General features: G+C 34.9%; 2 protein-coding genes across 7 annotated transcripts; one reads left to right on the forward strand and one right to left on the reverse strand.

The window, feature by feature from the left end:
- Positions 1-800: 800 nt before the first annotated feature.
- Positions 801-2,525, reverse strand: LOC148253495 (uncharacterized). Of its 2 annotated transcripts, none has more exons than XM_088222724.1 (3): positions 2,433-2,500; positions 2,213-2,281; positions 801-1,910 (listed from the first exon to the last, which is right to left on the reverse strand). In XM_088222724.1, the coding sequence occupies exons 2-3, from the start codon at positions 2,213-2,215 to the stop codon at positions 1,032-1,034; spliced, it is 882 nt and encodes a 293-aa protein (XP_088078850.1). In that variant the 5' UTR covers positions 2,216-2,281; positions 2,433-2,500; the 3' UTR covers positions 801-1,031. The 2 variants fall into 2 exon arrangements, with proteins under 2 accessions (XP_088078850.1, XP_088078848.1); XM_088222722.1 differs by having other exon boundaries at positions 802-1,910; positions 2,213-2,291; positions 2,433-2,525.
- A 553-nt stretch (positions 2,526-3,078) lies between these two features.
- Positions 3,079-26,659, forward strand: LOC110815947 (RNA helicase family protein). 5 transcript variants are annotated; one of them, XM_022043926.2, is made up of 17 exons: positions 3,079-3,409; positions 3,670-3,762; positions 3,840-3,944; positions 4,161-4,378; positions 4,532-4,584; positions 4,698-4,814; positions 5,271-5,362; positions 9,116-9,202; positions 10,366-10,580; positions 10,851-10,943; positions 12,265-12,388; positions 23,873-24,020; positions 24,939-25,008; positions 25,398-25,561; positions 25,803-25,978; positions 26,062-26,297; positions 26,382-26,659. In XM_022043926.2, exons 1-16 carry the CDS (start codon positions 3,204-3,206, stop codon positions 26,204-26,206), a joined length of 2,106 nt encoding a protein of 701 aa, XP_021899618.1. In that variant the 5' UTR covers positions 3,079-3,203; the 3' UTR covers positions 26,207-26,297; positions 26,382-26,659. The 5 variants fall into 5 exon arrangements, with proteins under 5 accessions (XP_021899618.1, XP_021899619.1, XP_021899620.1 ...); XM_022043927.2 differs by having other exon boundaries at positions 26,395-26,659; XM_022043928.2 differs by having other exon boundaries at positions 26,398-26,659.
- Positions 26,660-27,980: the final 1,321 nt, after the last annotated feature.

The following is a 27,980-nucleotide window of genomic DNA, read 5'->3' on the forward strand; positions in this document are numbered from 1 at the left end:
ATTAATTAATTATTTATACATTATAGTTATTTTATTTCCATAATATGTATATGTTCATATATATATATATACACAATATGTCTTTTTGCCGGTTGTTAAAAATACATAACACTTTATTTGAATAGAATATAATGACAAAAATGTGAACAATCACAGAATATTTAGTTTTATTAAATACAGATTATTTTATAATCACTATAACTTTAGGAGACACATTTTATAGTTTTCTTAAAAGATCTGACAACACATCAAAGTTGATATTATTCTTTCAGACTTTCTCAGCATATATATATACACACACACACACACAGGTTTATGTATGTATGTAACGTAAGCTCTTCATTTCAAATCTAAGCATCACAATACAAGTTTTATACACAATATAAAAAATTGATATATTTCAGTAAAAAATTTAAAACTTAAATTTATCCAAAAAATAGAACTATTATTCAGAAATAGTTGTTATATATATATAAAGAATAAATATCTAAGAAATTAATTAAAAAACTCAAAACATAAATAATTTTGTAGCTTTTATATATAAATAAATAAAATTTTAAAGAATTATGTATTTTTTTTAAAATTTTATTTTCCTATCTATTTTTCTGATAAGACCACTATATAATCTAATAAGATAAAGAATAAATCTCTCTTATATACAGATAAAATTAATATAGGATACGATAATCCAAACAATATAATAAAAATATCATGATATAATAAATTAATAAACAAACAGAAAAATAAAATGAAAAACATTATAAAATTAAAAATTGTTGTTGATAAATTAAAAGAACAATATGCAAAGGAGGAACGGTAGTTATCTTAATTAATTAAAAGATCATTATAATTAATTAAGATAATTTAACTAATCTCATGATCAATTAATTACAAGAAAAATTTCAACATACTATTTTGGAATTCCAACAAAATGCACGTAACGAAATTGTGCTAAAAAAAACCTAGGCAGAAAACTTAAGCAAAAATTGATTTGAAGATCATTGAAATAATCTGAAAATTTCAGTAGGTGATCATGTATATGAAACAGATCGAGGAAGTACGTCTAAGCTGGATCTTTCTTGCTTTGTTTTGGTTGCTACTTTCATAAGCCATCCGGACTCGAACAATTCCAATATCAAATCATTACTTTGTGTTGTATTTTCGTTATTGTTTTTATTTGTACTCCTCGGCGCATCACATTGTTTTAATTTTTTCTTTGCTTCTTTTTCTTTCTTTTGAACATCGTTGTCATTATCATTATCATTTTTGATCATCTGAACTCGTTCTGTGACTATCAGATCATCATGATCTTTTTCTCTCGTCGTCTTCACTAATGCTTCCTTATATGTTCCTCTTGTAACATTTATTGTTTGATCACAACGACTTTGTTTTGTTTCTTCATTATTGATGTTACGATCCACGATAAGAGTATTATTGTTGTTATCCATGATAATATCCTTTTCTTTTGTGAACTTACCTCTCCACTCGCTCAACAAACAAATCAAAGACTTGAGCCATGAAATAATAAACACCAACGCGCAATCCAAAAATGTCCAACCAAATTGTTTCATATCGTTCCCAACGTTGTCAAGTTTATCGGGCAAGACCTCGACTATTTCAATGAGACCATCAATGGCGTTGAAAATTCGATTTGAAGGTGGAAAGACGGTTTCGACTTTGTATTCGAGGGCAAGGATTTGATCATCGATCAAGGACAAGATTGCCAGCAATTGATATTGAATGCTACAAATAATGACAGGACTAATTTTTGTTTTTCTTGTGATTGAACCCACCGGTCCATTCAAATCTTGAGCCTTTTGGTACGCCATGTAACAAATTCTCAACATGGAAACACCAAAGGTGTGCAATGGATGACCTCGATTCTTTCTATTCATGACCGTAGATGATTCCTGACAAATTTCATTACAAGCGAAAACGTTTCAGTATATATTAAAAGTATATGTCGATCATTTTAGTTTTGAAATACAGTTATATATACACACACATGCAAGATCTTTCTCCTTTCTTTCAGAGGCCATGAGGAATGTTTAAGACCCAGTTCATATACGTCTCCTTTCACAAAGCATATACATATATATCTCTATATACAAACTGCGGTTGGGGATATATTATGAAAATAAATCTATACCCATCACAAGAAATACGTCAAAAAGTTAATATATGTATTTATATAGCTGAACAATAAGAATACCATGGACGTGAAAAGTGGAATAGATCCAACTCAAAAGTTCTGGCTCGCCTGGTTAATCTGAATTGATTCCTGAAGAAGGCTTCGAATTACAATACGAAGTTATTAATTTAAAGGAAAGAATTGAGCTGGGGAGAAGAAAATATTAAGAAAGAAAAATGAGATGAATAGATATATATATATATATATATATGTACGAATCGTGGAGCTGTTAAATTTTTACCTCTACGCCAAGGCTGGAGAATGAAAGGTGGTAATAATTTTTTACCGTCCCTTTAACGCTTATAAAACATTTGTAGGTGTAATGTTGGGCTTGAATTCAATGCACGTGGCTTTCCCTATTCCCTCTCAATCAACTCGTTACCAAAACAAGAACGATCAACCGTATAACTTGACATGCACTACTCTTCTATTCCTTTCATATATATATATATATATATATAGAGAGAGAGAGAGAGAGAGAGAGAGAGTTTTTTTGTATTTTTATAGATTTTTTGTCATCTCGTTTAATTTTATAGTTAAATTTATGTAATTTTTTATTGTCTTAAAAATTTATTATTAAATTTATAACTTGATTAATTAAATATAGTATTATATTTTTCAGAGTATAATTTTTATAGTTATTTTTTAAATAAAAATTATAATATTTTTCGTTTTAATACTATTTTTACTTAAATATGTTATTAAAATACTTTTGAGAGGTTGAGGCGGTAATTGTACCAAACGGAACATTGAAGACTAAAGTGATCCTTGGTTTAAACCCGAAGAGATGGGTTCAAGCCAAAACGACGGGTTGTGACACCGTTTTGGGCTTTTTTTGGTTTTTGTTTTTTTAATAGGAAAAAACATGCACCTTCAAATTTCAACTTACTAGTGCTCGTCATTTTGAGGAAACAAAAGAACTTTAAAAAGCACTCGCCATTTTCCCCTGCAGTAACAGTTTTTCTTTTTCTTTTAAATGCGATTGCAATAACAGTCTCTTGGTTCGTCGTCAATGGTGATGGTAGATCTTCCAATCCTCCAGTTCGAAGAGAAGATCATAGAAACAGTAGAACAGAATCCGGTGGTTGTCATAATCGGAGAGACCGGTTCGGGAAAGAGCACTCAGCTCTCTCAAATTCTCCACCGAAGAGGCTACACCAAATCTGGAATTATCGCCGTTACTCAGCCTCGCCGAGTCGCCGCGGTCTCTGTGTCCAGGTGGAGTTGCGAACAAAGTTTTTGTCCGGTTCATTCAATCCTCGTCGCACTTTAATTAGCTTCCCCTCAATTTTCTGGTTATAACTTTAAAAACAGATATTTGTCTGTCCGTAATATGTTCGGCTGTTAAAGAAGTTAGGGAAAAGTGAATTTAGGAGTCTTTGATAATTTCAGATTACTACTTAAATGAACTACAATGGCATTAGTGAATGGGTTTACTCAGTTCGCTTGTAACGTTAATGTATATACTTTGAGCACAGACGAGTTGCACAGGAGCTTGGTGTACGGCTGGGAGAGGAAGTGGGATATGCCATCCGTTTTGAAGATAGGACTTCGGAAAGGACACTGATTAAGTAAGGCGATAGTATCATTCTTTTATGACTTCTCCGAGCGTATTGTCTCTTATTGTAGGTTCTTGAGAACTGCTCAGGTACCTTACTGATGGAGTCCTCCTTCGTGAAAGTCTGTCTAATCCGGAGCTTAATCACTATTCAGTGATCATTTTGGATGAAGCTCATGAGAGAAGTTTAAACACGTAAGATTTGTCCCCTTCTATTTTTATTTTTGGATTGGACGGTAATGGGTTTAAAAATTTAAGCTGAACTAAATCTGTTCCAGACGAGTTCAAGAGCGCACCCACTTAATCGCATCAGCATAAGTGTCTGTAAATATTAGCATCAGCGAAGGAAATGTAGGGGTTTAGAATATAGAGCATTTTGCCTACCTCACTGGTGCTTGAATCTATTATCAGGGACATATTGCTGGGATTAATGAAACGACTAGTTAAAATGCGTGCTTCCAATTTAAAGGTTTTAATAACCTCAGCAACTCTTGATGGTGAGAAAGTATCAGAATTCTTTTCAAATTGCCCTGTGCTGACTGTACCAGGAAAGTTGTATCCTGTGGAAATTTTGTACAGCAAGGAGCGTCCTACAAGCTATCTTGAGGCTTCTCTGAGAGCAGCTATTGGTACGATCAGAATTCTGGTCTACTAGTGTGTTGGAATTGATGATACATTTAATGCTACAGTTGGTTCTCTGTTTTGCTTTCTGAACAATTTCCCCTGACTTGCAATCTTCTTTGATCTTTTACATCTTATCTAATATATTTTTTTCCTAACAGAAATACATGTTAGAGAACCAGAAGGTGATATCTTAATATTTATGACTGGACAGGTGCGCATGCTCCTTTTTCTGCTCTGTAATTTTAGTCTGGAGCAGAAATGATCAACTTATATTAATTTTATAGCACTTCTGTGAATTCTAGACTTATCTATGGCCTTAGACAGGATGATATAGAGAAGTTGGTATCAAAGCTGGAGGATAAAGTTCAAACCCTAGAGGAAGGCTCCTGCACGGATGCCATTATTCTTCCTCTCCATGGATCTTTGCCACCTGAAATGCAGGTAGCTGATTTTTTATTTTAAGTGTTTTTCATAAGATCAATAAGCTTATGTATCTGTTAATCTTTTGTTTCTTTTTTCAGTTTTGTGATTTGATCAACTGCTTAAGTTTGTTTGTTCTGATAGAGACCTTAAGAATCCTAGTTGATGACAGTCTGATGAATTGATGATGCAGACTTATTCCATTCTGCTGACTATCAGTTAGGTTGAAACTAAAAGAAAATAGTTAAGGTTCACTTGATCCTGTGGTGCTGTGGTGTTTGTTAAACTAGAAGTACATTCCTATTTTCTCCTTTTCTTCTGCATGAAGTATTAATTATTTTGCGGTGCCTTTCCCTCTCTCTACATTCTTTTCTTCCCATTTGAGGGAAGGATAATGTGTTTTGGCTTATGTGAAATCTAGTGCCCAAGTTTACATGGAACTCTGTCTCAATGCTTCATGTTTTTCCTGACATGCAGGTGCGAGTATTTAGTCCTCCACCTCCCAACTGTCGGAGATTTATAGTTGCCACAAACATTGCTGAAACTTCTCTGACTGTTGATGGTGTTGTGTAAGTTGCATGGATTCTTTTTGGTGATTGTTTTACTTTTCATAAACTATCATTTCTTTTTTATGCTTTGCAACTAATTTGTCAAAGTAACGTTTATACACTTGGTTCATACTTTGTCTTTGGTTCTATCTCTTCTCTGCCTCTTTATTTACAGTAGAGATTCAAAATTTGCTTATCTAATGATGGATTCCTTTGGATGAAAAAGAAAAATAGGATGCCACATTTTAGTTATCAATCTTGCTAGAAAGTGATTATCATGTATGAAAAAGAACACATGCAGTGGAAATGGTAAGTAAACAAGAAATGTAAAACATAGATCTTTGATCACAATTGTTAATTCTGTATTCTCAATAACATTTGATAGTAATTGTGGAATTTAGAGAGAGACAGGTTTTCTTGTATTAATGAGAATGTGCATGTACATTGGTATCTAGCTGTTACAAAAATAAAAAAGAGGAAAGTGATTGCAGTAAATAAAATCTAATTGAATCTCCTTATCAATGGGATTTCCTAACTGGTATCCTGTATTTTTAGAAAGATTACTTTTTAGATAGAAGATTGATAGATTTTCCAACATTCCTTCTCAAGCTGGTGAATATGCATCTTTTATTCCAAACTCAGAGATAAGTCCTTGGAATGTCATACTAAGTTTTTCTGTCTATAAGTTGACCATTAATTGAGATGTAAGGAGTACAAACCAATCCATTGTCCAACTCTTCTCTTTTGATGTCTCTATTTACTTCAATATGTTTCGCTTTGTCATATTGAATAGGATTATGAACAATGTTAATGACTGACTTGGCTATTGCAAACTAGTTTCATTAGTTTTTCGCATCTGATCCTCAAATCTTCCAAAATTATCTTAAGTCATAATTTTTCACACACTTCCTGTGTCATCGTCCTAAACTCTGCCTCTATGCTACCATATTCTACTTCCTACTCTTCTAGGTCAAAAGATTACCTCCAAGAAAAGAACAATATCCAATTATAGATTGTCCATCCACTGGTGAGTTTGCATAATCAGGATTGATGTATGCCTCCAGGACTAACCCAATGTTTTTGTCAAATAGAATTTCATTACCAAAATTATCCTTTAGGTAATCTAATATCGGTAGACTGCATGAAGGTGAACATCTCAAGCTATGCATAAATTGGCTTATCATGTTAATGACATATGCAATGTCTGGTAAGATAGATAAGTTTTTCTACCAGTCTCTGATACATCTTTCTGTTTATGGTTGGATCTTTTTTTGTCTCTCCCAGTTTGTGATTCTGTTTAATTAGTGTGAAGACATGTTTACATACTAACTTTCCTGTCTTCTTTAGGAGGTCAATCACGTACTTATTTTGTGTAGTAAGATGTTTTTCTTTGAATGAGCTTCTTCAATTCTTAAAAATTACTTTAATTTCCTAAATCCTTGTATCAATTTCTTGACTAGGCATCTTTTACATGCTTCCTTCTCTTTCTCTTGATTTCCTGTTACAGTTATTTCATCAACATATACTAGGAAAACTATAACTCTTGTTGAATCTGAGTGTTTTATAAAGAATGAATAATCTCCTTGACTTTGTCTAAATCCAGTAAGTGTTACTTTGGCGAATCTCCCAAACTAAGCGCTTGGAGATTGTTTTTGAGCACTCAATGCTCTCTTCAATTTGCGCACTCTACTGTGTCTTAGTTTTCCCTTGAAACGTTAAGGGAGAGCTATGCACATCTCTTTCTCCGTACATCAAACTGCTCCAAATGGCATGCAAAGTTAGTTGTTAAAAACAGCAAAATTCTTGTCTTATTCATTTTTGCCACTCGAAAAAATTTCTCCTCACAGTCCATACTATAGGTCTATTTATATATCTCTGTGCTACAAGTCTCTCCTATCTTTCTGGGAAGCCATATGACTTGGATTGCACTATAAACACCCACTTGCATTCCACAGGTTTCTTTCTAGGAGGTAGGTCAATAATTTTTCATGTTCAATTTTTCTCTGGTGCCTGCATCTCTTCTCTCATAGCATTTTTTTTTTCACTTCTCATCATATAATTCCTCATATGAAGTATAAGAAATTCAATAATGTTTAGATCAACTGGAAAGCTTCTATATGAAGGTGAAAATTCAAAACACAGGGTTCATTAGTAGATAGAGTAGGTGTTTAGTGCATTTTCTTGTGTTTTTACTAATGTTAAGAGGAAGTTCATGATCATGTGTTAGTTGAGGAGAAAGTTTTTGAACTGAATTTACCTCATCCGTAGGATTGGGTGTTGAGTCTTGAACTTACATACGATCAAAGTCAGTCTTTTCATCTTGAATATACTTGGATAAGTCTCATTGAGTGATAAAGTTGATTATTCTCTATCATAGGGATGGTGTGAATGGGTGAGAATGTTAACAGGAATTGAGGTGGTTTGAGAGGTGGTAAGGGTTTGATTGGTTTACAGACTCTGTTGGCGGGGAAAGTCAAGCAAAATTAAGTCTCTATCCTTGTCTTTAATGGAAGATATGGACTTCATCTTAATATAGCACAGAGTGAAATAAGAATTTTTTTTTTCCATAAAAAATGACATTGATGGTGACAAAAAACTTTTTCATTGGTGGACGGTAAGACTTGTTCCCTCTTGGGTTAGTTAATAATCGAGGAATTGACACTTATAGCTTTTAGATCTAACTTCTGTCTGTTTCGGCTATGAACATTGGCAATGATAATAGATCCAAAGACTCTTGAAATGAGGCTATTTGTTGATTTTAGATCAAGATACGACAGTGGAGTGTCTCCATTGGCATTGTAGATCTCAGAACCCATGAAGAGAGGCAGTTGATTATTTAAGCTGCTGCAAGCATGGTTTCTTCCCAATAGGCTTTGGTAACATTTTGGTGAAAAACAAAAGGCTCAGGTCGTGTTTAGCAATTGACAATTTTTATTCTCTGTTACTCCTTTTTGTTATGTAGTATTTAAGCATGAGGATTATGGATAATTCTTTTTTTTCCCTCTTTGAAAAAATAGAGGTAGAGTTTGGCTGGAATAATCCCATGTGTTTTTTTTTTTTTGAAATAAAAAATAATCCTATGCATTATCTGATTAGAATCTTTTGATTTTAGCATCAAACTGATTTTGAGGTGTGGAAATTTGGAATCATACTGACATCTGATTTGGTTTTAAAAAGGGAGATTCAAGAGACTTAGTATAATCATGTAGACAAACCATCGTGATCCAAATATATTTGAAACTATAAAGAGTTTCAAGATATCGACATGGACAACGTAAAATGAGATTGAACCTTTTTGGTTACTGATTGGTGGTACACATTTTATCTGACTTATTAACTGCTATAGTTCTGATATCATATTGTTCATCTGCTAGGCTGTAGAAAAATTATCCCTATTACCCAAAAAATAAAAAGAATGCGTTTCATTGGGGTTGGTTTACCTAATTTCATTTTCTTGAATGAAGGGTTATTTTTCCTACTTTGTTTCATGCTATGGAGAATATATCTGGTGATTTTTTAACTCATGGAGGCTCCTGCTATGCGGTCATGGATAAATAGGTTTTGCTTCTTAGAAAGGGGGAAAAGAAAGGGTATAGGAAAATGGAAAATCTAAAATGATCGGTTGACCCTTCTTCTGTCTTGCAGTCCTCACGCATGTTTATGCACACTTGCACACATAGATGCACATTTATATGCCTAGTCTTTCTTATGAGACCAGAAACTGTTATTTCTGCCTAGGGCAAGTGCTCATGTTTACAAATGGTGTAATGATAGGTATGTTATTGACTCTGGTTATGTTAAGCAACGACAGTACAATCCATCAGCTGGCATGTATTCCCTTGATGTTGTTCAGATAAGCAAGTAAGCAGATTAGCATGTTTCATGACATCTAGCAGACTAAGTTACATTACTTATGATTTCAGAGTTTATATGAATGATTTCAGTCTGTTGATTTTTTCCTTTGATGAATTTTATCATGTCTGAGTGAAGGTTTGGAATGGTAACAACTGAGTTTTATCGAAAAAGGGATCTGTGAGTTGGGCATCACTATTATCATAAATGATTGGGTAAACTATCTCTAGGTCTCTGATGTTTGTGTATATTCACAGTTGAGTCTATTATTTTTAAGAAACAAGGTAGTCATCCACTAAAATACTACTTATTTTTTATACAATGTTTTCTTGTGCACACTTTCAGTTCTTTTTCCACTCACTGTTGCTTCTTTATCTTAGAAACTAAAAGTGTTATATCTTTCGTGTTCTCCAAATAGAATTACTTGTTATGTTGATTCTTTTATATTTCATAGCCGTGTGATTGACATTTTATACATATTTAACTATTATTTAGAATTTCTTGAGAAACTAAGATGAAATTTTGACAGATATGTTTATTATATAGGGACCAAATTATTATTTTTAAAGATAGTGCATCTATCGATAACTAAAATACTAGTTTTTTTTTTCATTTTTTTATTTACACAATATTTTCCTGCACACACTTTCTATTCTTCTAACACTTCCACTATTTCTTTGTCTTACCATTGAACCTAAGAAATGTGTTAAACATATTTAACGTTTGCTAAGAAGTCTGAATGAAATTAACATATAGATTGATTATGTAAGGACTAGATGGTTATTTTCAGAAAATAGTGGATTCAGTTGTAACTATAGCCAAACATCAAGGACCTCCTTTAATTTAACCTGAATGATAAACCCCTTTGTCTTTTTTTTTTGTTTTCTTAAATTGATTTTTGTAACTGGTACCTTGAAGCAAACAACCCAAAAAAAGAAAGTTTTGCAATGGTTTTTTGTGTCGTCTTCTAAATTTTCTTGTGTGCAGCGAACACCATCCCCACCCTTCTAAAAATAAAAAAGGCTGGGTCTTAACCTGCCATTGGTTTTATTTGCTTTGTCCGCAAGACCATTTTACTGATAGCTTTTTCTTTCTTGCTCATGGTTGACATTGCAATACCTTTTTATTCTTATACATCCATTACGACCTCTTTTACTTGTTATGGTTTTCAGAGTGCAGGCTAATCAGCGTGCAGGACGAGCTGGAAGAACACGTCCTGGCAAGTGCTACCGGCTATACCCTTCGACAGTTTACCGTGATGAATTTCTTGATGTAACAATTCCTGAAATACAGCGATCTTCGCTTGCCGGCAGTGTTCTTTACCTGAAATCATTGGATCTTTCCGATATTGATATTCTAAAGTTTGATTTTCTTGATCCTCCTTCAAGTAAGCTGGCATTCTAAGTCTGGTTTTATATTGGATTGATACTACAGTTAACTGTTTTCATACAAGTCAGAAGACGTTCTCTCTTTCTCTTTCAACCCTCATCCTAAGAAGAAAAGAGAAGGAGAGAATTCCGTTAAACAAATGAAAGAAGAGAATAGATTTGACAGTTTTCTATTAGTGCTGTATTTTGCTGCTCAGAAATTTATGAAATTTGATATTTTTCCCATCAGAGACACTTACATTGTTTATATCTGAATGACTTTGTTGCAGCTGAATCATTAGAAGATGCTTTAAAACAATTATATCTAATTGATGCTATTGACGAAAATGGATCAATCACAACTATTGGGCGAACGATGGCTGGTACTGGTTTCCATCTTGTTTATTAGGTGTTGAATTTAGTCCTAGATGTTTTGAGTTTTCTGTTGATTGGAGTGGATGCGTCACAGTATTTGTCAATCCTAAACATCTGCTATGACACTTTGAAATAAATGAGTTTAAATGCGAGTGGCATATATGGTACGTAATTGAATGTAACGGTGAGGAGTGTTTGGTCTATTATCACTGCTTAATTGGTTGATTACTTCCAATTTTCTGCTAGACTGGATGGTAGGTCTTTAGTCCTTAGGCTTCTCAGATGTTTTCACTTGCCAATCCTTTTTTCCCATTTTCTACCTGGTCCCTCTTTCAGGAATTTGATTTTCACCAATTCTTTGGAATGTGCAAGTCCTCTCTGAGGGGAAACAGTTTGTTTGTACTAGGATACTTTACCAAATTAACCAAAGGACTCGTTGCAATTAGAAAATAGGCTTCATCTCCTGATATTTGTCTTAAGTGTTAGTTCAGATATCATAGCCATTTATTTTTACACTGTTATGCTGCACAGCAGACTTGGAACAATCTCTTTGATTTGTATGGGAAATTTTGGTTTTCTTGTGCAACCTTAGGAGATTTTATTTCTACATATTCTTTAGGGAATGAGAGGAATAAAAATCAAATGACTTTGTAGAGAGGTTCAGTTTTTGCTGATCTGTATGTTTGTGCTTGGAACAAGATGCCAATCCTTCTTTTGTATATTGGACCCCATATTACCTTTTGGATAGAGTGGCATTCTTGCCCTGATTCTGTGCCAAGGCTACTGATTTTTTTTTGGGGGTTATCTTTTTCTACATCGGAAAGAGGTTTGGCTGCTCTTTTGTATTAAATGTCTCTTCTATTCATTTCGTTGTTTTCTTCTCTGTTTCTCTTTTTTTTTTTGGAGAATGTCTTATTTCTTTCTCTGTTTCCTTGCCTGATTGTTTGCTCTCTAAGCAAATGTACATCCTGCATTTTTATATGGAATGATTTTCATACAGGTTTTCTGCTTACCTTCATTTGACTCTTTCTGCTCATTTGATTTGGAAAACATCACTATATCAATTTGAATGAACCATTTAATGTTATTTGGCTTATGAGTTCCTACATGCTAGCTAACATGGAGAACTGGTACCGTTTTATTGCTCAAGTATCATGCATCTAGGACTTATAACTGACTCGCTTTTAATGGACCTGCAAAAATCCGTGCTTTAAATTTTTCAGTGCATGTTTCTATCTATTTATGTTTAATCCCACTTATAGTTATTTTTTGTATATCAACCTGCACAACACCAATAGTCTAATGAGTATTTATATGGTTGGATGACAGAGCTTCCTTTAGAACCTTCTTTGTCAAGAACTCTGATCGAGGCAAACAGTTATGGTTGCTTATCTCAAGCTTTGACTGTTGCTGCCATGTTATCAGCAGAAACCACGTTGCTTCCTGGTCGAAGGTTAGGTTATATGAAATGTTTTGTTAAGATGGTTCTTACATGATGTGGATGCTGCTTCTAGTATGTCCCAATGCCATTAACTATAAAATTTTTGAGTTCTAGGTGCTAGTTGCTCGGAGCATTGCCAAAACATCTTGCATATCTGTCTAATATTAAGATGAAAAACTATTGAAAATATTATCACTTGTAATTTTTTTTTTCTTTTGTAAAAAAGAATGTTCTCTGTTTGAAAAAATAATTTATTTATTTGCATTACTGGAAACTCAATTATTGTGCACCTTCTCCAAACTCCAGACAAATCTTAAAGAACACTCCTAGTCATGGATTTGTTTGCGTACATTCTTAAATTGATCCCTGGTAAATCCCAACAATAGAATTTGTATATTGGCGAGAAAGTAAATGTAGAAGCCCCTGACTTTTAATGGAAGACAGACTCCAATTTCTTGATTGGCTTAATTGTATAGAAGAATATTTTAACTAATATGATATGCCAACAAATGAAGGATCTGCTCTTCCAAGTAAAATTAGTTGGATTTGCAAAAAAAATGGTTGTATAATCAATTAGAACTTGATGAGAATGAGAACCTCCAATGGGAGAAAAGTTACTTTTTGTAGAAATACCTGCCAATTATTTGGAGAAGATCCATGTCAGGACCTGAATAGGCTAGCTAGGATATTAATTTTATGATATTCTGTTAAGAATAGATAGCTGTTAGAAAATAGCTAGTAAGAATTTCAGTACAAAAGGACACTGTTATCCAGCTGCCCGTTGTACCTAGTACTGAGTTGTTATTTTGTTTTATTCTCCTGCGGAATAGGTGCTGCTATATATTATTCCAGGCCTAATAGTGAGGGAAAACATGGTCTCTCTGGATCCCATTGAATTTCATTCAGAAGAGGAACCTTGTAAAGATAGTATTGATTTTTATCAAAGAAAGATAGAATTAACTGAGGCTATTTAAACAGGTAGAGGTCCACTAAACGGTATTACTATAGCACTTAAGGTTATGGATTTTCAGGTTAACGGGAGTAGTATGGGATCCGTACTAGGCAAGAAAATCACCCATTTGATTGAGTATGCTTCCAATGAATTTTTACCACTTATTAAATGTGCGCTCCGGAGGAGCGCGGATGCAGGAAGGAAATTTGAGTTTGATGCAAATGGCTAAAATATCTTCCACTTTATGTGATTATCAATCAAATAAAAAATTATTTTATATATCAATTCTTACATCTCCTACTACCGGTGGAGTGACAGCTAGTTTCGGTATGTTGGGGGATATTATTATTGCCGAACAAAATGAAATATATCTACTTAAACTTTATTCTCTCTAAGTCTCTATCTCTTCTCTCTTCCTTCCCTCGTCCTTCTCCTACCTCTACTACTAATCTTCCTAATCTGCCTCTTTCAGCCTTAAAATTCCTCAAAATACTAAACAAAACCTGTTCGTTGAGGCTGTTAAGGAAGCAAGTTCCTGAAAATCCATTATCAAGTTTATACCTCGATACAAGGCAACATGTCAGTTACTAAATGCACACAGATATCTAAAACGTTGAAGATATGAAGTCAACTGGAAGGGAATACTAATGAAGCTACCCCTCTATTTAAAATTGGATTAAGAGCTGAAACAAAAAAGAAGTTGATTCGTTGACACACAGCAGTTGTAGCACAATTATCAAGCAACTCTTGATATGGAAGAATATTTGTAATATCAAATCCTGAAAGACATTAAGTTCCTGGTTATGGAATCAAATCCTGTGGGGACCTTTGAAAGATAAGGTAGTCAGAAATGTGGATCAACATCAATTTTCAATAATTGTTCCAAAGGTAAGGAAATTGTTTGTTACTGGTGTGGATAGGTTGGGAATATGAGCTATCAATGTTCAAAGGAGAACAAATTGCGTGTTGGAATGGACAAATGGGGGAGGATAGTTACATATCCTATGAGGATGATTTACTTGATGATGAATAACTATGTCCTTCTCTATTGTTTGTAGAGAAACGTATCTTAGTAGCTCTTAGAATGGAGAAACAAGGACCATCATGTCAGACACCTTTGACATGGGTTCTGATCTAAAGAAATAAGAAGAAGAGGAGGAAGAGGGAAGGAGAGGAGAAACAAAGAAGAGAATATGAGATAAGTTATTTTATTTCTTTCCTTGATGATTACAAGCACAAGGAGTGAACCTTTTATAGGCTACAAAGCAATAAAGGGACGATATTCATGGCCGGAATCAGTCGCCGTTCACAATGCAGTGGCGGCTACTGTGGAAATACATTCAACACATTAACCTTAACCCTAACCCTAACCTTAATTGATACCTGCAAAAGACTAATTTACCTTTTTGCGCATTTCTCTCTTTACTCTTTCTATCCTAACACATCGTTTATTTCTATTGCCCAAAATCTTTCCCGAAAAGAGAGCTTTATGGAAGTTCCATGAAAGGGGAAACCTGTTCATCATCAACTACAAGGTTTCACATTACTAACTTCTGATAGATACCAGGTGGAGAGTATGGGATCAAATCAAAGGGAGAAAGTCCTCTTATAATATTCTCAAGGGGTGATTGGTTTTGGGAGAAAAGCCATAAAACTGATGATAATAGATGGTTAAGGAGAGAAAAATTTCTCTCCAAGGCACTACCTTATTTTTGCTCAATCAAAGTTGTAATTTTTCATCCGCCTTTCTGTTTAGTGTTATTGCCATTTTCCACCTTAAATTTCAAACTTCAAGGTTAAATTGAATTTCATAAAATTTTATCATATTAAGATTTTTAATTAATTAAGAATTGCTAGAACTACATAATTCATAAAACCCTAGTTTCTTTATACCACACAGTTTGAAGACTGATTTTTTTCCCAATAGTGGCCAGCCATGTGATATTTAAATTTCAAAATGTGGCTTCTTGGATAGGATTTTAACCATACATTATAATTTACGTCCAGGTAAGGCCTAAGTGCTAAAACAATCGGTTCAATATGGTGGCCTAGGCTTGAGATCTTTGGTTGAGGTTAATAAGGCACTTCAAGGGCAATAGTGTGAAGATATATGTTGGGGCGTGATAGGTTGTGGAGGAGAGCAGTAAGTGCTAAATTTGGTATGAAGGGTAAAGATTGGTTTATAAGGTTTCATTCTTCGTCACATTGTATAGGTTTGTGGAAAAAAATATGCATGGCAAGAGAGGAGTTTTGTAAACTTGTGGTAAGATGAGTGGTTAGATGGAGGGACGCTTAAGAACCAGTCTTCCCAGATTTTTGCTCTGGCACGTCATAAGGGGCTGCAGTTCAGGAGTTTTTCCGATGTTTTGGGGGATGACTCATGGATTGTGGAGATCTTAAGGAATCCTAATGATTGGGGGATCAATGAGTACAAATCTCTTTTCTTGATTCTTTCCAAATGTGTTCCTAAGGGGCACAAGAGTTATCCTATTTGGAGGCTTAACTCTAAGGGGTTTTGCTCCGTTAAGACTTTTTATTTGTATCTAACCAAAAGGCATGAAACTTGCATGGAGTTGCCACCAAGGCTGGTCTGGAAGCTAAAAGCGCCGCCTCCTTTGTTTGGGAGGCTGCTAGAGATTGTATCTTAACACTCTATAAGTTGAGTAGAAGGGAAAAAATATTGGTTAGTGGCTGCTGCCTGTACAAGAGTGATGCAGAATCGTGTAGCCATATTTGTTGTGGTGTCCATTTGCCTACATTTTGTGGATTTTAGCCTATAGTTTGTTGGGTATCAAGTGATGGCTGATCCAGTGAGGAACAAGATTAGGGCGTGAAAAGGGGCCCACAGGGAGAAGAATTTTTCAAGTCTTATTCATAGGTTACATTCTGGGTTTTCTAGAAGGAAAGAAATATGAGAGATTCTGACAGTATTGAGTCTGATTTTGATAGATCCAAAGACATATAATTCCAAATCCTAAATCTTTTGATTAAAGGGTCATCCTCTTTATTCTTGTGAGAATTTTTTGGATTATTTAGATATTTTACTTGACATGTAAATTTGTATACAGGTTGCACCCTTGGTGCTTGTGAATAGTTGGTATTTCTTCTTTTGAAAATAAAGTCCAATTAAGGGGTACTCAATTAGATTAAATACATTATTTTTAAATTAAAAAGATTGAATACATTCTTTAATCACTATTTAGGTTTAAATGATGAGCTAGACCATTTAGGTATTTATAAACTTAGGTTGAAATTGTTTATTAACCAAAACTTGATTAACTTTTAAGCTTAAACCTAATCAATTTTAATTAAACCTTTAATAAGCTTAGTTGGACTTTCAGTATCTTTAATTAACTCCAAGTTATTTAATTTTGAAAAATATTTCATCAAATTAACTAATTTCATTTTCTTTTACACAAAAAATCTTTAATGTCTCGCCTTAGTATGTTAGAAAACAAGAAGTAAAACTATATCAAAATTGACTAAATGGTGCAATGTCACTTCTTGAAGATAGTCAAAGCCTCCCGCTGTCGAAGGGGATTAGCAACTCTTTGTCCAGTATTTAACTTCACTTAGTTTGATGGTATATTTGCGTACAACTAATGCTACGTGCATGTAACCTTTCTTTTTAAAAAGTATGCTATTAAAAAGCGTCAAGAGTATGTAACTCGTATACAAAAGTTTTATAATTTTATAAATATCAACCAATCCCCCCAAATCCTCACTAGAGTAAAGAGGAACCTAGAGTTTGAAGAGTTACCAAATGGCCTTAGAAGATGAAGAGTTGCCAATAAACATGTTGAATCATTTCCAATTGACTTATAACTTGAAAATATATGTATGTTGTTACAAAAATGCTGCATAGCACCAATTTCAAGCCACCAATCATTTCAAGCAATGTATTTGAATAATTTCCAATCAACCAAATTGCACTCAGTCACCATTTTTTTTTTTTTGAAAGATGCACTTAGGCACCATTGCGTCAAATACATCCTTGTGTTGACTGAGTAAATATACTTCCTTTATAGTTCTTTTCAACCTTCAAGTGATGTACAACATATGGAGATATTAATATGTGGGAAAATAGAATGTTATAATATTATTGAACAACTTGTGCCTATACATACATAACTTTTAAGTGTAAAAAAAGGAAACCCTAAAAATTAATTATATAGGTTATTTCTACTAGTATAACCTTCTATAAAATAAGTACAAATGTACACTTTCCAACATTCTCCTTCCAGCTGGCAGATGGATATTGTCTGTTCCTAGTTTGGTAACAATTGTTTGAAATGTTGGGTTGCTCAAGCTTTTGGTGAGCATATCTACAAACAGGGAATTGGAGAGAAGATAGAGTGTGTAGAACAAGCCATTATCTAGTTTTTCTTTAATAAAACATCTGTTAATTTCAACGTGCTTTGTCCTATATGTTGTACTAGATTGTGGACAATACTGACAGCAGACTTGTTGTCACAATAAAGTCTCACCGGATCATCCAACTTAAGTCTTTCAAGCTAATTTAACCATTACAGTTATATATATTTTTTGTGTCATTGCTCGAAATTCTGATTTTGCGTTTGATCTTTCTGCTACGTTTTGTTTCTTACTTTTCCATGTAACAAAATTTCCTCCGAAGAAGATACAATACCCTATGGTAGATCTTCTATCCATTGTTGCCTGAACATAATCAACATCAACGTAGGCTTTCAATATCAGTTCGGTATTTTTTTGGACTAACATACCTCTCCTCAGCATTCCTATCAGATACTGCAATACTTTTATGTTGCTTGTAGATGTATTTCTTTGGGATTGTGCATAAATTGACTTATTACATTTGCTACATAGACAATGTCCAGCCATGTATGCGATGAATAATAAGTCTCCTAATTAATCTCTAATGCATCTCCTTATTGGCACCCACATCTTCTTTTATGAAGCCCACCTTGTGGTTGAGATCTATTGGTGTACTTGCAGGCTTGCATGTGATAAAACTTATATCTTTCAAAAGATCACTAATGAACTTTGTTGGGAGATGAAGATTTTTTATTTTAATGAGTCATCTCAATTCTTAAGAAGCACTTAGTTTTTCTAATTCATTGATCTCAAATTCCTTCACCAAATTTTCTTTTGTGCCAGTTTCTCCTTCTCATCACTTCCTGTCACAATAATGTCATCAACACACACAAATAGAACTTTGCATCTAGGGAGGTACAACTGGGTTATGGGGGTCAATTGTGGGATTACTGGCTATGGAGGCTGGTGATGGATTTAGGGTTTTTTATTTAGAAGAATTGATTATCTTCATGCATAAGGAATACTAGATTACCTAGTATAAAAGATTTAAAAATCATCACAAACCTCCCTTTTTTCTTTTCTATTTCAATTTCTGGATTATTATATGATGATTTTTTAACTTTTCATATATAGAAATAGAAAGAGATAGACTAAAAACGACATCTCTTATGTCAATGAGACCAAAGGGATATTAAATGAATGGAATTGGGGTATGGATGGAATATAATTATAATGAAATAGAGCCACTTTGAGGTTCCTTATGAAAATTGATGGGAAGTTTAGGATTTGACAAAAGAGATATGATATTTTTCCTATAATCTGATTCCATGTGAGAGAATAGAATGCTATAATATTATTGAATACTTTGACCTAATATATACACAACTTTAAGCATAAGAAAAAGAAACCTTAAAAATTAATTATTGGTATATCTTTTCAAATATAACCTTATCTCAAAAAAATAATTACAAATATGCACTTTCTAACGATATCTTCCATACCGTTCACCAGCTTAGTGTGAATTACTCCAGGAAGAGGGCAACTTGAGGATTATCACATTAACTAAAAACTTTCATTCGTCTTCATTTCAGTAGAAGATATTGAATCAACAACATCTCATAGATTTCGAACTTAATTAAGAATAACCCCAGCCAACCGGCACATCCCTCAACTTCAATCCACGACGAAGACAAACGGGTGGGTGCCCAAGACAACTCTAACTGCAAGTAATAGCAACTCCACTGAATCCAATACTTCTTATCCGTCCATCAAAAGACTAACGAGGTCTGAGATGGGAGAACGGAGAGCGAAAGGACAATGCTTTAATTGTGATGAGCCTTTTGTGCCCCGACACCAATGTAAATGCCTATTTTGACTCGTATTAGATGGAGACACGGATTTTGAATTGCCTTAATCGAAGGAAGAACCAGTCATATCTCTACATGCTTTCAAGGGCACTCAAGGTCCCAATATAATGCAACTTCAGGCAAAATGCGCAGATAAAAACTTGATCAGTTTGGTTGATTCAAGGAGTGCTCACAACTTTATTAGTAAATATGTTGGACGTCGATTGAGTTTATTTATCCAAACACATTCGAATTAATCAATTTCTGTGGCTAATAGCGAAAAACTGACATGTTTTGGCATTTATACAATTCTGAGATTTACAAGTGCTAATGACCCTTTTACTGTTGAATTTTTTGTTATTCCTTTGGATGAGTTTGATATTGTTTTCAGAATTCTGTGGTTGCGAACACTAGGATCTATCCTTTGGGACTTAGATGCATTGACAATGAAGTTTACAATCGGAGGATAGCAATTATTACTCTATAGCCAACATGCCCCATACTGGTCTCAGCTACACTCATTATGTATCACTTCACTGCAACATCAGCTCACACAATTGTTAGAAGGGTTCACTGATCTTTTTCATGAACCACAGCGTTTACCGCCGGTCTGAAACTCTGATCACCGGATTTGCTTATAGACAGTGTCCGAACTAGCGAGTGCTCGTCCCTATGGTTACTCTCACCTACAGAGAAATGAGATAGAATGTCAATGTGAGTCAATATTACAATAGGACATTATCCCCACAAGTATATCCCCTTTCTTATCACTGGTGTTGCTAGTTCGCAAACACAATAATAGTTAGCAATTTTGCGTCAGCTACCAGACCCTCAATGCTTGCACTATTAAGGACAAATTTCTCATTCTGGTTGTAGAGGAACTACGGGATGAACTCTATGTTACAAAAGTTTTAACCAAACTAAACTTGCGATTGAGGTACTTTCAAGTGCGTGTGGATGCACAAGATATCGAGAAGACTGCTTTCCGACACCACGACCGTTTTGAATTCCTTGTCATGTCGTTTGGCTTGACCAACGCGTCGTCCATCTTACAAACGCTTATGAATGAGGTATTTCGCAAGTACTTACGTCAATTCGTTCTTGTTTTCTTTGACGACATTTTAATCTACAGAAAAACATGGGAGGAACACATGCAACATTTGTGAATCGTGTTTGAGCTATTTCGGAGTCACCATCTGTATCTCAAACAGTCCAAATACTCGTTCGGACAAATGTAGATGGTGTACCTTGGCCATATCGTCTCCGCTGAAGGTGTCACGGCTAATCCCTCCAAAATTCAAGCTGTAGTAGACTGGCCCGCCCCTCACTCGGTGACTGCCATGCACAGATTATCTGGGTTGATGGGTTACTACCGCAACTTCAAACAGAATTATGCCTCTATTACGACTCCCCTCACCGCAGTGCTTTGATGCAATGCATTTTAATGGACACTTGAGGCTACTCAACCATTTCAGACACTCAAACAGGCACTTACCACTGCCCTGGTGCTCCAACTACCTGATTTTGACGTGGAATTCATCGTTCAATGTGATGCTTCAGGTGACGGGATAGGAGTGTCCTACGCCAGCAGTGACACCCTATTGCATTTTTCATTTGCACACTAGTAGCTCGACATGTAAAGCTGGTTGCTTATGAAAGAGAGCTAATCGGGTTAGTCAATGCAGTGCAACATTGGCGACCCTACTTGTGGGGACATACTTTTCTTATTCAAACTGATCATTTTAGTTTGAAAGATTTACTAGAACAGGACCTGACCACTCCTGCGCAGCAGCATTGGTTGAGCAAATTAATAGGCTTTTCATTCCGAGTGGAGTACAAACCGGGTACACTGAATGCTGCCGCTGATGCTCTTTCACGTAGGGATGAATCTCGTGGCTGCCTCCTTGCCATTTCACAGCCTTGTGTCTTACTACTTGATGAATTGAAGACCAAAATCCATAATTCCACATAATTGCAGCAGATGGTGTCCCGCGTAGAGGCCAGAGACTTGGGTGACGCATGGGCAGTTGGAGATAGACTGATTTTCTACAAGAACCGCTTATTTCTTCTGCTGCAATCACCCTTAGTAAACTCCATAGTCACTAGCACTTATGATAGCTCTCACGAGGGAGTTCAGAAAACACTCCGACGCATTCGTAAGGATTTTTACTGGGAAGGGTTGCAGTCTTTCATCCATAAGTACTTCACCTCCTGCTCAATTTGCCAGCGGAATAAGGCTGCCCACTTGAGCCCCACCAGATTACTACAACCTTTGTTCCTGCCAGATCAGATTTGAACTGATCTGCCAATGAACTTTATAGTGAGTCTTCCCAAATTACAAGGCAAATCAGTTCTTTTTGTAGTAGTTCATCATTTCTCAAAGTACGACCATTTCATTCCAATTGACCATCCTTTCATTGCCACAACTGTCACACGAGTATTTTTTTAGTAGATAGTTCGTTTTCATGGATTGCCGGAATCTATCGTGATTAATCGTGATACTGTCTTCACTAGTAATTTTTAAAAAGAGCTATTTAACCTTTGTGGAACAAAGCTGTCCTTCTCCCCGGCTTACCATCCCCAGTTTGATGGGTAAACAGAGGTACTTAACCGCCCTATTGAGATTTACTTACATTGTTTTGCAGGTGATAAGCCCAAAACTTGGGTTCAGTTGGTTCCATGGGCAAAATATTGTTACAACACCTCCTTTCATAAAACCCTAAGGATGTTGCTATTTTAGGTAGTTTATGGACGGCCTCCATCCCCTCTAGTGCCCTAACCTGTGGGTACGCAAAAGTAGATGCTGTTGACCGGGCATTGCTGACTCGTGACGAACTCTTGATGCTCATCTGTTGTTGCCTGCAACAAGCACAACACCGCATGAAAATCGTTTATGATAAGAATCACCGGGATGTTACAAATCAGCTGGGAGATTTCATGTGGTTGCGACTACATCCTTATCAGCAACGATCTCTTTAGGGTCCAGCCATACATAAGCTTGCTCCAAAGTAGTATGGCCCCTTCCATGTGTTCAAGTGTATTGGTTCTGTTGCCTATCAGCTGGACCTACCCCTAAACTGTTAGATACATAATATGTTTCACGTATCACTGCTCAAGCCATTCAAAGGTTCCCCTTCGACTGCATCAGTCCAGCTTCCTCCTATCACTGATGGTCGTGTAGACTTTCAGCCCCAATCTGTACTTTGTTTCCGCCTTAACCGGGGCAAAACAGAACTCTTGGTGCAGTGGATTGGTCTCTCATTGGATGACGCCACTTGGGAGACTATTAGTTTCAGTAATCCTTTCCTTATTTCAAGCTTGAGGACAAGCTTGTTGGTCAGACATTCAAAGGTTCCCCTTTGACTGCGCCAGTCCATCTTCCTCCTATCACTGATGGTCGTGTAGACTTCCAGCCCCAATTTATATTTTGTTCCTGCTTTAACCGGGGCAAAACATAACTCTTGGTCCAGCGGATTAGTCTCTCACTAGATGACGCCACTTGGGAGACTCTGGATCAGTTTCAGGAATCCTTTCCACATTTCAAGCTTGAGGACAAGCTTGTTAGCCAGGCAGGGAGTAATGTTGTGAATGCTTTCATCAGGAAAGCTTATGGTAGGCATTTTAAGGAAAAAGCTGCATAAATGCCAAATCAGGGGAGAGTTTCTAATTATGAATATTTCAATAATAGCTGGTTTTCTTAATAGTGTAGGAGTTTTATTTTCAGTAGTTGTTTGCTCCTTAAGTTTATTATTTCCTATCAAATTTTGAACTTCCTAATAAGTTATGTAACCCCTATTTAAAGAGGCTTCGCTCTATAATAAAGCAAGTCAAGAGGTGGAGTCTCTCTCAAAAGAGGTTTAAGGTGTCAGCTCCCTTTTGATGAGCTGTAGTTATTCACAAAGATAGGTTGTAATGGGAATAAAAACAAGGGCATTAATCCCTTGAGCGAGGAAGACTTTATTGTCAACCGCCCGGTGACAACGTCGTCGGTTAAGGAATACAACAAATAGATGTCCAAATTTAGAGTATTTTGATTTCTTAAATTGTTATCTTTTTCTCACTGTTAATTAGCTTTATATAGGTGAAGCTAATAATCAAATACATCAACATGATTAAGAAAATTAATGTTGCATGTATATGACCTTTCCATAATAAATTTACTGACGATTAATGAGACATGCATATGACCTTTTAATGATACACGAACCTAAATGATACTAACATGTACGAGTACATGTATGAGAGCACCTATATGCTCATTCATTTATTTAGGAAATACTAAAGGTTATGAAGCACTATTATTAGTTAAGTTAAATCATTTTTCAAGAACTTGTCTATAAAAATCTCTACTAATAATATTCTGCTTCTTCTTAGATGATAGTAATTAGTTTGTCCAACTTGCAGTAAGAGTGGTGAAAAGAAGAGGAAACGCCCTGTCATGGCCCTTCCTGATGGATCTGGTTGGGGTGATCACATACAGTTGCTACAAATCTATGAACAATGGGATCAAAATGACTATGATATTGATTGGTGCAGAGATCATGACTTGCGGGTATGTTTCAATTCCATTGTGAATACTGGTTCTTCTGTTATAAGCAAGAGTTACTTTTTTGTCATAATTTTTGAAGAATGGAAATGCAAGGCCTATTTCTTAAAAAGAAAAAGGGAATGTGAGGCTAAGAGATAGAGAGAGCATGGGCAAGTTGTCTATCTTGGTTCTTGGCAAAGCTCTTCTTCATGTTTATTACCGGTGAAGTAGTTCTTTATGTTCACTATTGGCAAACTAGCTGATATGGTACAAGTAATGTAGAACCACAGTTATTTTACAATCTAGGGAAATAGAGGGAAAAGATTGGAAGAGAATAAAAGACTAGATAGATAGAGTGAAACAGGGAATATAGATGAAGATTTTAGAGAGAGAATAGAAGAATATCAGGCCAGCTCACAATAGAGCTACCTACTACAATAACCACCTAAAAATGCATATAGAGAGTACCAAAACAGAACATGGAAAACTGAAATAAACTTAACTGGAAAATTGAAAATTAACTTGCTGGCATACTTCACATGTACTTGCTGACAGAGACTGGTTCAAGAGTCAATGACATCCATTTAGTGGGTTGGTTTACAAAAGGTTTACACATGGAAACAAGAAGAGGAAAGATTCATAAATTTCCTTCACATGTATAGATAATTTTATTTTCCCGAGATGTAGGAGTTGGTTCTTCAGTTAATGGGAGTTACATATTCCTTGCGAGGGAGGAGGATAGGTTAATGGTCTTTATAGGAATGTCTCCTTAGCATTTTACAAAGAGATTGAAAAGCTGCCTGTATTGGTTTAAGTTCTCTCTTTTCATTCTTTATCTTGGAGGACATTGTGTCCTCCATTTATGTACTTCCTTCTCTTCTCTTTCTAATAATGTTTCTTCTTTATTAAAGAAATGATGTATGGCAATCTTAATACTTGCAGGTGCGAGGGATGATGTTTGTCAAAGATATCAGGAAACAACTATGTCAGATAATGAATAAAACAGCTAACAGTTAGTATTCTATCTTAGTTTGTATGAGAAAAAATAATACTTGAGATTTCTGTTATTTCAAATGCTACCATGTCACTCTACAAGGTGGTGAATATCTTGGTAGAATATTTTAAAATGCAACCAGTAATGCTATTTTGAATATGATTTGCACCACCATCCTTTAACTTTATCAGAAGATGGATGCACAAAACCAATTCCTCCCCCTCCCACCACATGTTTTTTTGATAAGGCCGCTGTGACAAGAATACGAGCATGGACATAAAGCATGAGATTCTATTGAAGCATTTTGCATTTGAACTCTGTATCATGTTGTCTTTATATGGTTTTGTTGTGTCCATGCACCTTTTCTTTCACCATTGATTTTTCACTTTTGTTATGTAACTGGAAAGTAGGTTCGCTGGATGTGCAAGCAAGTGAAAGATGGAGAGAAAATCAACAGGATTACAAGAACTTGAGAAAGGCTTTGTGTAAAGGCTATGCGAACCAGCTTGCCGAGAGAATGATTCATCATAATGGATATCGGACGCTGGGTTTTAGGCCCCAACTAGTTCAGGTGTTAACTTGAAAAGTTCTAGTTTCAATTCAGTTATATTATCATGAGCTAACAATGGTTTTTGGAGGCATGATAAGGAGTTCTCAACATCTGTATTTGATAATGCTCTAAATTAACTGAAACTCCCCAAAAGTTGTGAAGTTCATAGATCACAAAAAGTGAAAAGCTTTGAATAAAGATGCTTCAGCTTGTTCCATGAATTCATTTTACTTTTCCTGAATGCGGGTTGTCTTTATGTTAGGTGCACCCATCCTCTGTGCTAACAACAGATGAAGAAGGGATGCTTCCGAATTATCTTGTGTATCATGAGCTCATTTCCACGTCACGTTCTTTCATGCGCAATGTGTGCGCGGTAGAGATGCCATGGGTCATGCCAATTTTGAAGAAGTTTGAGACTCTGAATATCAGCAAATTGAGGTATATCAGTTTTCTCAAAAGTATTCCTCAGGAGCAAGTGAAAATGAGCTTTTCTCTGAGCATTGGGCTTTTTTATGAAGCAGTGGTGGCTCGGCTTTCCGTCAAGAGAGGACTGAGGAGAAACCATCAGAGATATCAAATAGCAGAGTTATTGCACCAGCTGATGATCCTGAAAGTAGAATCCAGGCTGCTAGGGACCGTTTCCTCGCTCGTAAATCAAAGAGATAAAAAAAAGTTTAGTTAATCAACTGCAGAAGTGAATTGGAGTGAAGAAAAGTTAAAAGTGGTGGGATCTCTTTGTAACTAGAAAAGAAAGCTGGTGAGGGTTGAAATGGTCTTTTACTCATTTATTTATGATTTCAGTTTACTCAATCTATAAGATCCAATGATTCACATATTACAGGGGACAATACTAGAAGATCTCCAAGTCCTAGCTCATAATCATATCGGGGTGTCTGCTTCCCAACACTGCATGTTGATCTCTAGTCGCAGCTGGACCCAGTTTGTACGAGCACAAAAGGTACAATCAATATGGGTAGACATCTCTTTCATTACACTCTGTTTGGTACCCCTTTTCTTTCAATTGAAGGGAAAAAAAAATGGTCTGGTTCAATTATATTACTTTAATTATAACTGTTGTAAAGCTTTACCTCTGTTGACATTTTAACGTTTATTTTCATATTTTTCTCTTTCGTACTTTTAATACATGTTGTGAAATCTTTTGAATTGTTTTTTTATTTGGTTTTAAAGTAGAATCATATTTTAGAAATTGTATTTGGTGACATATCCTCTTTCTATTTCCAACTCTCCCACCACTCTGTTCTATTACAGTAATATACTTTTATGACAGCAATGTAAATAAGTTTGAGCATAAGAAAGTTAAAGAAGAATAAACTCATGACATGAATGTAGGGCGAGTAATCTGCATTTTTTGCATTCGGTGGATTTAGCTGTTTGATATTCGGTTTTTAATGAAATTTCAACTCGGTTAAGGATGTAGGTACCTCTATGTTCTATATGTCATTTTTTATTCGAGTAGTGGCACCAAGGAATTACATTGAACATGGAATTGACTTTGAAATAAGAATGTTGCTTTTATTTACATTTGTATCTCATTTATATATTATTTTTACTCATTTTATGAAATTGAAAATTAAAATAAACTTAATTTAGGTACTATTTGCATTTAAATTTTTTATTCTGCTGTAGTTGTATGTTTGTTTCTATTTGAAAGAGTGAGCTAATAATAATCGACAGTTTTTAGAAAAATAATTGAATTAAGAGAGAAAAAATGGAACAAAATGGACCCGCCCTCTTACACGGACGAATGTTATGATAGAAAAGGGAACATAAGAGATTGTTTAAATAGAGAAATTTGCTTTTAAACATGTCTAATTGTTAAAACATAAAAAGATAAATTTCTAAAATATAATTAAAATTTAAATCAACATATAGAAATATGACAGTTTTGGAAAAGGAACCAACAACGTTGTTCTATCCCAAAAATAATGTCGACGGTTCGGCCCATGGGCCTCTAAAAGTACAAATTGGGCCACTAAGGCCTATCATAACAACAAATGATGAAAAAGTTACCAAACCCAAGCTTTGATTACAGATGGCAAACTAGTTTGCTCGACAAATAAAAAAAAAAAAGAGATCTTAGATGGAAAATAATAGTGTGATTTTTTCATTTAAAATTTGGGTTTGCTTGCTTTTTTTTTTCGGTTTATGTGTAAGTTTATAGTGCATAATCATATGAAAACGTGATCTTCCACATTGTATGATTAGCTCAAGGGTTCATTAATATTATATACAGTGGGATACGTACAAAATTTATTAATGTTTAAATTTAATTATATTTAAATAATAATTTATTAATATTTAATAATAATCATTGTTTTTATTTATATTGACAAAATTATATAATTGTATATTTAAATAATTTTTTTATTTTGCTCATGTTTTATTATATATATTAATAAAAATATATATATAATATTAA

Source organism: Carica papaya, chromosome 6 (assembly GCF_054855325.1).
Source record: "Carica papaya isolate Zhongbai chromosome 6, ASM5485532v1, whole genome shotgun sequence".
Taxonomy (NCBI): Eukaryota; Viridiplantae; Streptophyta; class Magnoliopsida; order Brassicales; family Caricaceae; genus Carica; species Carica papaya.

What these genes read in the sequence shown, in the direction of transcription:
- LOC110815947 (XM_022043926.2), top strand. Translation starts at nt 3,204, where the DNA reads ATGGTGATGGTAGATCTTCCAATCCTCCAGTTCGAAGAGAAGATCATA. An exon ending in CATGAGAGAAGTTTAAACAC is followed by an intron (nt 3,945 to 4,160) that starts GTAAGATTTGTC and finishes ATCTATTATCAG; the next exon opens with GGACATATTGCTGGGATTAA. An exon ending in TTCTCTGAGAGCAGCTATTG is followed by an intron (nt 4,379 to 4,531) that starts GTACGATCAGAA and finishes TTTTCCTAACAG; the next exon opens with AAATACATGTTAGAGAACCA.